The sequence below is a fragment of the Oncorhynchus gorbuscha genome, linkage group LG05, assembly GCF_021184085.1.
Source record: "Oncorhynchus gorbuscha isolate QuinsamMale2020 ecotype Even-year linkage group LG05, OgorEven_v1.0, whole genome shotgun sequence".
In the NCBI taxonomy this organism is placed as follows: Eukaryota; Metazoa; Chordata; class Actinopteri; order Salmoniformes; family Salmonidae; genus Oncorhynchus; species Oncorhynchus gorbuscha.
This window is the reverse complement of record NC_060177.1, coordinates 58,676,458-58,686,229: the sequence shown is the minus strand read 5'-3', so window position 1 is coordinate 58,686,229 and position 9,772 is coordinate 58,676,458. Positions and strand designations below refer to the sequence as shown.

At 39.2% G+C, this 9,772-nt stretch overlaps 1 protein-coding gene across 1 annotated transcript; it reads right to left on the bottom strand.

The window, feature by feature from the left end:
* Positions 1-750: 750 nt before the first annotated feature.
* On the bottom strand, positions 751-4,569 carry LOC124035173 (proline rich transmembrane protein 1B). The gene is made up of 4 exons (XM_046348598.1): positions 4,390-4,569; positions 1,966-2,486; positions 1,465-1,593; positions 751-1,146 (listed from the first exon to the last, which is right to left on the bottom strand). The coding sequence occupies exons 1-4, from the start codon at positions 4,397-4,399 to the stop codon at positions 1,000-1,002; spliced, it is 807 nt and encodes a 268-aa protein (XP_046204554.1). The 5' UTR covers positions 4,400-4,569; the 3' UTR covers positions 751-999.
* Between the last annotated feature and the right edge of the window lie 5,203 nt (positions 4,570-9,772).

Here is a 9,772-nt window from a genome sequence, read left to right as displayed (position 1 = left end):
GTTTGTCAGATTTCTGTCCTGCTAGAGCTCTCCTCTGCAGGGGGGTGCCGCTCTAGCAAAAATCATCTGTCCTCAGTTGCAACACTCACTACCGAGTTCCAAACTGCCTCTGGAAGCAACGTCAGCACAATAACTATTCGTGCCAAGCAGCTGCACACAAGCCTAAGATCGCCCTGCTTAATGACAAGCGTCGGCTGGGGGGGGGGGGTGTTAAGCTTGCCGCTGTTGGACTCTTGAGCAGTGAAAGTGTGTTCTCTGGAGTGATGAACCCCGCTTCACCATCTGGCAGACTGACGGACGAATCTGGGTTTGGTCTGCGGCTGTTTTTCATGTTTCGGGCTAGGTCCCTTATTTCCAGTGAAGAGAAGTCTTAATGCTACAACATACAGTGACATTCTAGACGATTCTGTTCTTCGAAATTTGTAGCAACAGTTTATTTAACTAGGCAAGTCAGCTAAGAACAAATTCTTATTTACAATGACGGCCTACTGGGGAACAGTGGGTTAACTGCCTTGTTCAGGGGCAGAACGCCAGATTTTTACCTTGTGAGCTTGGAGATTTGATCCAGCAACCTTTTGGTTACTGACCCAACGCTCTAACCACCGCCGTGCACATAGCAAGGTCCATACAGAGATGGTTTATTGAGATTGGTGTGGAAGAACTTGACCGGTCTGAACAAAGCCTTGACCTCAACCCAATCGAACACCTTTGGGATGAATTGGAACGCCAACTGCGTGCTAGGCCTAATCGCCCAACATCAGTGCCCAACCTCACTAATGCTCTTGTGGCTGAATGGAAGTCCCCGCAGCAATGTTCCAACATCTAGTGGAAAGCCTTCCCAGAATAGTGGAGGCTGTTATAGCAACAAAGGGGGGAGTGTATGTGGTTGTCAAAACTAGCTATCTTGAGATTAATGCAATAACTGTAAGTCACTCTGGATAAGAGCGTATGCTAAATTACTCAAATGTAAATGAGTAGATGTTTATCAGGTGCAAATCGCTATGCACAGAGAGATATCACTACATATATGATCCATCCCACACAAACAAACACCCCAAACATCAGGCTGAACAACACCAGCAAACGGGCCTTCTGGGAAGCCCTCTCTGCCTCCCTCATGTCCCCTCTGGCCAGAGCAGCACGGGTCTAGAGCAGAGTGGAGAGACAACCAGCTCAGTCAGGACTTGGTCTGTAGCCAACAAGCATATGTATTTTTGGAAGATGTTTGATAGAGTACAATAAAAGTCAAATGAATTGAACTTTATGTAATTCTTCTTCTACTGTATCAGACATCTTGTTATGTCATCATTACCGTAAGGAAGGCCTCTGTAGTGTCACTGCATTCTTAGGATTCTACTACACCTACACTGAAACTCATGCCCACTCTCTGCCCTAATTCAATTCAGAGCCAGGCCTTTGTCAGTGCACTAAGGATGTAGTGCCTCATATGAGTGGGCAATTTACCTCATATGAGTACAAAAGGGCGATGAGGCCACTCATAAGGCAGCAGAAGATGGTGACCAGCAGGGACTCCACCATGTAGTCCTTGGGCAGGGGAGGCTGCTCGTCCCCCAGTGGAGGGCCGCTCATGTACTGAAACACAACAGAGGCAAACATGCAGGGACACAATAACCTATTAAAATAGTGGACATTCTTGATTTTGAATAGAGATTTCAAATAGAAATGACACACTGTCGTTATGTCACAGGACAATAGTCAGATCTATTGTTAAATCCGGAAGTAGTCTCGCGTGGCCATAAGGGAATCGATTTTTGAACCGGTACGGGAATCGTGTGATTCAATACAGCTATGAGGAGTAATTGAATGTACAAATCCGTTCTAAACTTACTGTGTGTCTAATAAATACCTCCATCCACCACCACCACATGAGAAAGTATATGCGTTTGGCAGCACATTTACACTAGTTTTCTTTTGCTCTATACTGATACTCTGATGCTCTCTTACTATGGTGTTGGGAGGGTAGCTGGGTGAAGGCATGAACTGGGCCTGGTAGAAGGCTGGCTGGTTGGGTCCTGGCTGGCAGGCTATGACAGGGGGTCCTGGGTAGTGAGGTGGTTGTGGGGGATAGATAATATAGGTCATCTTGGGGTCAGGTGGGCTGTAGGGTGGGGGCTCTTCTGATGGGGTGGATGCTGTCATGTCTGGTTGGACCGAGGAGATCTGTGGCTGATACACAGTCGAGGGTGTCCCTCCTGCCAGGTCTGTCTGGCTTAGCAGCTCCTCCCTGGTTAACCTCCCATCACTGTCACTGTGAGCTCTGTATGGCGGACAGGCAGCAAAAGTAAAGTCTGCCTTAGGCACTGGAGGACAGACAGTGTGGACATTGTCACTGTTGGATGACAGATGAGTGGTTTGGACAGGTAAGCTTGTACGTCCAACAAGGTCTTGGGTTCCTGAGTTTCCCTCCTGCACTGCTGTCCTCCCACTGGACAGGGCCTGGCTCTCACGGCCGGGTGGTTGAATGACTAATGAAAGTGAAAGAGGAAGGATAGATATTATAATGGTTAGACTGCGATTCTTGGTCAACTGGCAATGAAGAAAAATGTCTAAAACCTGTTTATCTACAGCAATGATGTAGCCATAACTACATGACCAACATTATTCATGAATGGCATATTTTAGAGGAAGTGAAAGGCCCCTGTGATCTCTATTAAGTAAGCAGAGAAACTCTCAAGTTTCTCCAGGGCAGTTGACTGACCCACTTTGGTTTCTACAGTGGAAAACAGTGCATCTGATTAATGAAAGGCCCAGGCAAAATGAGCGTGGTATACGGTGTCATTCTCCAGCTGCCGGTGTGGTTTGTCAAGGCTTATTGAGTTTCTGCTCTGGAAGGGGTGGAGCTTGCTGACTGAGATCACAGCACAAACAGCAGGGCAGAGCCGGAGCCAAGGCATCCAGGCTGCTCTAGTGTTGCATGTCTGGGAAAGAGAGTTTTAGACTTCGGCCTGCAAAGATAGGAAGCATGTAGATTTGAAACCAACTGAGATCCTGTAGAATACATTTTTACTTGTAGATTGTATAATGGACCTGTGCATCACTGAAAATCCTGCTGGATAAATAGAGCAATAATAGCAACCTAATGTATCTTCATAACAGTATCATGTCCCATATATTTACACCTGTTGTGACATACATTGCGTTATTTTCTGGGTCGTTGTGACACCTACGTAAGAGGATCAAAACCTACAGTTATTCTAATTAGTTTTTTCCCTGCCAAGAAGTTTTCTTTCGCTTAATTAAAAAAAAAAATGTTTTGTTCATTAAATATTTTGTTGTTGTTGTTTTTCCACCATATTTTAAATCATTAAAAAAAATACACTTTATGACACAGTCAAGAAGCATTATGACCATCATAATCATATTAGGTAGATAGGCCTATCTCATTTATGCCCTTACATTAGATGTCAGTCAAAAAGAGGTTGTCTGGTCCTGCTCCCGAAATCTGCTCCTGCAATCATCCCAGTCATCAGCAACAGCGCGTTCGGCTAGGTGCATGTCTGACATCAATGTGTGTGGAATTACAATGATAATATGGTCAATTTAAAAAACAATTATATGACATAAACATACTGTTGACATGTAGGCTATGGTGTAATGAAATGTTTTGAGGGTTTTGACACTCTTACGTAGGTGCCATAACCAGCCATAAAATAACTACCGTGGTATATTTTGTGGGTTTTGACACTCTTATGTAGGTGTCATAACCAGCCATAAAATAACTACCGTGGTATATTTTGTGGGTTTTGACACTCTTATGTAGGTGTCATAACCAGCCATAAAATAACTACCGTGGTATATTTTGGGGACACTCTTATGTTTTGACACTCTTATGTAGGTGTCATAACCAGCCATAAAATAACTACCGTGGTATATTTTGGGGGTTTTGACACTCTTATGTAGGTGTCATAACCAGCCATAAAATAACTACCGTGGTATATTTTGTGGGTTTTGACACTCTTATGTAGGTGTCATAACCAGCCATAAAATAACTACCGTGGTATATTTTGTGGGTTTTGACACTCTTATGTAGGTGTCATAACCAGCCATAAAATAATGCAATATATATCACAACAGGTCTAAATATGTGTCATGACAGTGACGTGTTATGTGTTATGGTGCTTGGTGTAAATAAAGTGTTGCCGAATATTGATTGTTGTACAACCCCATCTTCTTTAGTTTTACATCAACTCAATGCACACAGCTTATCTAATATTGTAATGTTTGTTGTTTGTTTTTGTGTAATCCTAATCATTCAATTTAAATTCCCATTTCTCCCAAAGTCCACTGTTTCACACATTTTAGACAATAATAAACAATAATTTTGGTTGGTAGTACTAAACATGCATTAGGGCATGAACAGAGACGAACCTGGGTCCATTTTGGCAGGCAGCGTACAGTACAGGGCACTATACAGTTGAAGAACAGTAGAGAGGAGGATTCAGGTGGTCATCTGTAGAAAACATCTGATCCAGACAACAGAGACAGAACATGGGACAGTTTACAGCAGATATCCCATGGGCTCCCACAAATGGCTGCAGATCTTGTGCCTCCCCTCCACAGGGTTGAAATAGTATCGTGTTTGTTTAATAATTGACAGGCTTGTGTGTGTGTGTGTGTGTGTGTGTGTGTGTGTGTGTGTGTGTGTGTGTGTGTGTGTGTGTGTGTGTGTGTGTGTGTGTGTGTGTGTGTGTGTGTGTGTGTGTGTGTGTGTGTGTGTGTGTGTGTGTGTGTGTGTGTGTGTGTGTGTGTGTGTGTGTGGTGGTTGTGTGTGTGTGTGTGTGTGTGTGTGTGGTGTGTGTGTGTGTGTGTGTGTGTGTGTGTGTGTGTGTGTGTGTGTGTGTGTGTGTGTGTGTGTGTGTGTGTGTGTGTGTGTGTGTGTGTGTGTGTGTGTGTGTGTGTGTGTGTGTGTGAGAAAGTGTGTGTGTGAGAAAGTGTGTGTGGTGTGTGTGAGAAAGTGTGTGTGTGTGTTTTAGGATGTGACAGTGAACTCTAAAGGGGGGTTTACTGATGAAGGTGGAGCTTGAAACCTGGATTGTAAACATAACATGGAAACAGGAACATCACAGTTTCTTTGATCACGCCAAAACCAATGTGAAAATAAACAGCCATGTTTTAGAAATGGATGAGCTCGTCATCATTAATGGGAACAGTGATAACATTAGATAAGAAATCATTCTAATGTATTGTTCAGACAAAAATAAATAACGTGAAAAACACTGGAAACCTGAGGGTGACTCAGTCATCAGATATCTAGACAGCTGTACTTCCTCTTCTCATCCTCAACAAAGGTGTGCTACTTTCTTGTGTTCCTCAGAGTGATTCAACTGGCTGGTGACCCTTTCTTTTTGCCAATCATTCTGCTCACAGTGCACCTTGCTTTCTTCAATGGCAGAATGCTAGGTTAGTTATTTGATATCAGATGCTATGTCACTTTTATGGTATTGTATTAACGGGGTATGATGAGTCTCTGTTTCCAGCGGTTCAACATGGCAGGTCTACTTATTGATTTTGTGTATGTGTAGTGAAGTGTGTATGATTTTATAGTCACATCTATATGAGGTTTTGAGCCAGCAATGTATAAGATACAGATTTAGAAACCTTTGTACTGTAACTATTTAGGAATCTAAAATGGTTATTTCAAGACCCACAGTAAATTGTAATACATTGGAGGGATGCATCATTTTATCATAGCATTAAGCCTATGGTGCTACCTATGATAGTGTATAGTGAAAACTCTAATTAACATCTGTGGCTGGGAGAGAATGCTCCAAACAAAAGATTGTCAGTATTCTTTCCGGTTTTGACATCTTTAATCCCTCTGTGTTTGGCACCTAATTATAGGCCGTCATTGTAAATAACAATTTGTTCTTCATTTGAACTGACTTGCCTAGTTAAATAAAGTTTAATAAAAAATAAATACAAATTGTACACTAGGCTCATTTGCTCTCTCTTGCACAGTCAGACTGTGAGGAAGGAAACAATCCAGTGCGTAAACCATGTGTATCTCATTCACACCCATCAGGGGTGGATGTTTGCTATCACACAATTATATTACTAAACTGTCCAATTAAAACGTTTCTCCACAAACGGTCACTAAAGATATTTGCAAAGATGAGCAGTGGGAGATGGAGCGTTAAAGAGCTACATGCTGTAATACAAAGAAGGTCCACATTGGATTAAACTTTGACAATAGCTACAACATTACACGAGACATCGCCTCTGACATAAACCCTAAAACATGTGTATGTGTATGCAGTATATTAATATGTTGTAAGTGTATGCAGTATATTAATATGTTGTATGTGTATGCAGTATATTAATATGTTGTAAGTGTATGCAGTATATTAATATGTTGTGTGTTTATGCAGTATATTAATATGTTGTAAGTGTATGCAGTATATTAATATGTTGTGTGTGTATGCAGTATATTAATATGTTGTAAGTGTATGCAGTATATTAATATGTTGTAAGTGTATGCAGTATATTAATATGTTGTAAGTGTATGCAGTATATTAATATGTTGTATGTGTAGAGCATGGCGCTTGTAACGTATATTAATATGTTGTATGTGTATAAAAGCAAATATATATTAATATTATTGTGTGTGTATGCAGTATATTAATATGTTGTGTGTGTATGCAGTATATTAATATGTTGTATGTGTATGCAGTATATTAATATGTTGTAAGTGTATGCAGTATATTAATATGTTGTGTGTGTATGCAGTATATTAATATGTTGTATGTGTATGCAATATATTAATATGTTGTAAGTGTATGCAGTATATTAATATGTTGTATGTGTATGCAGTATATTAATATGTTGTAAGTGTATGCAGTATATTAATATGTTGTAAGTGTATGCAGTATATTAATATGTTGTATGTTGTATATTAATATGTTGTATGTAGTATATTAATATGTTGTATGTGTATGCAGTATATTAATATGTTGTAAGTGTATGCAGTATATTAATATGTTGTATGCAGTATATTAATATGTTGTGTGTGTATGCAGTATATTAATATGTTGTAAGTGTATGCAGTATATTAATATGTTGTGTGTTTATGCAGTATATTAATATGTTGTAAGTGTATGCAGTATATTAATATGTTGTGTGTTTATGCAGTATATTAATATGTTGTGTGTGTATGCAGTATATTAATATGTTGTGTGTGTATGCAGTATATTAATATGTTGTAAGTGTATGCAGTATATTAATATGTTGTATGTGTATGCAATATATGAATATGTTGTGTGTGTATGCAGTATATTAATATGTTGTATGTGTATGCAGTATATTAATATGTTGTAAGTGTATGCAGTATATTAATATGTTGTGTGTGTATGCAGTATATTAATATGTTGTAAGTGTATGCAGTATATTAATATGTTGTAAGTGTATGCAGTATATTAATATGTTGTAAGTGTATGCAGTATATTAATATGTTGTATATTAATATGTTGTAAGTGTATGTTTATTAATATGTTGTAAGTGTATGCAGTATATTAATATGTTGTGTGTGTATGCAGTATATTAATATGTTGTGTGTGTATGCAGTATATTAATATGTTGTAAGTGTATGCAGTATATTAATATGTTGTAAGTGTATGCAGTATATTAATATGTTGTAAGTTTATACAGTATATTAATATGTTGTGTGTTTATGCAGTATATTAATATGTTGTATGTTTATGCAGTATATTAATATGTTGTATGTGTATGAAGTACAGAACCTTTTTTATTAATAGATGTTTTTAGTTGTATTGACCTTATTTTACATTTGTGTGGCTGTTCGTGTCTAAGTGTTCTGTATGTTGTCGAGTTTCATGTTTTGTGTGGAGCCCAGAAAGTGTATCTGCTGCTTCTGTAACAGCTAATGGGGATCCTAATAAAATACCAACACAAAGCTGAGTAACAAAGGCCAAGAATCAACAACAAGAATCAAAGGCTTTCCTTGGAGTAATGTTAGTCCAATGTCAAATGTGATATAGCGAAGCACCTGCGTGAGTTGGTTGCGCAATTACGCAGGTACTTTCCCGAAACGGATGACACGAACAACTGGATTCGTTATCCTTTTCATGCCCTGCAGTCCACTTACCGATATCTGAACAAAAGAGCCCCATCAAAATTGCAACAAGCGGTTCTGTGAAAATTGAATTTAGTCAGAAGCCACTGACAGATTTTTGCAATGGGCTGCGCACAGAGTATCCTGCCTTGACAAATCGCTCTGTTAAAACACTGATGCCCTTCACAACCACACACCTATCTGAGAGTGGATTCTCGGCCCTCTATAGCATGAAACTAAATACAGGCACAGACTGTGTGTGGAAAATGCTTTATGACTAAGACTCTCTACAATACAACCCAACATTGCAGAGTTTTTTGCATCCTTTCAAGCACACCTTTCTCATTAATCTGTGCTAAATGATTCACAATTTTCGATGAACAAATAAAGTTTGATATGTAAGATGGCTAAATGAAGAGCAAAAGTAATGATTATTATTATATTACTTTTTGTGCCCTGGTCCTATAAGAGCTCTTTGTCACTTCCCACGAGCCGGGTTGTGACAAAAACTCACACTCATTCTTATGTTTAATAAATGTATCTTATAGTGTGTGTGTGTGGCAGGCTTACAATGATGGCAACAAAAGAAAACATTTGAGAGTGCGCTGACTCTGGTGCTATAGAGGGGGTATGCAGCTGGAGGTTGAATGTTTGAAGGGGTATGGGACAATAAAAGTTTGGGAACCTAAAATAACTGCCAGGATTCACAGAAAATGGCAGGTGCAGTTTAATCCCTTATAAGGGATATTTATCATACCATTCACACCTTCTTACAATCCAACCCACATGTTTATTGTTGTAGTGTTTTATTGTGTAGTCCATACAGGCTTCAGGTGTCTTACTACAGTTTCATTACGTATTCTGTTATTCCTTCTTAGGGTCACCATGCAAACCTATAATGTGATGAGTATCTTCTTTCATAAGAGGTGATGAATTATAGCAAAACGTTTCAAAGCCATTTATTCAAAGATGAATTTACAAGCAAACCACAAACATGATGCAGCCACCACTGTGCTTGAAAATATGTAGAGTGGTACTCAGTAATGTGTTGTGTTGGATTTGCCTAAAACATAACACTTTGTATTAGGGACAAAAGTTAATTGCTTTGCTACATTTAAAAAAAATATGACTTTAGTGCCCTGTTTGCAAACAGGATGCATGTTTTGGAATATGTTTTATTCTGTACAGGCTTCTTATTTCCCACTCTTTCAATTAGGTTAGTATTGTGGAGTAACTACAATGTTGTTGATCTATCCTCAGTTCTCCTGTCACAGCCATTCAACTCTGTAACTGTTTTAAAGTTACCACTGGCCTCATAGTGAAATCCCTGAGCGGTTTCCTTTCTCTCCGGCAACTGAGTTAGGAAGAACACCTGTATCTTTGTAGTGACTGGGTGTACTGATACACCATCCAAAGTGTAATTAATAACTTCACCATGCTCAAAAGGGATATGCAATGTCTGCTTTCTTATTTAAACCCATCTACCAATAGGTGTCCTTCTTTGCGAGACATTGGAAAACCTCCCTGGCCTTTGTGGTTGAATTTGTGTTTGAAATTCATTGCTCGACTGAGGGACCTTACAGATATGTAAGGGGCACAGAGATGAGGTAGTCATTAAATAATCACGTTAAAAACTATTATTGCACACAGAGTCCATGCAAATATGACTTATTAAGCACATGT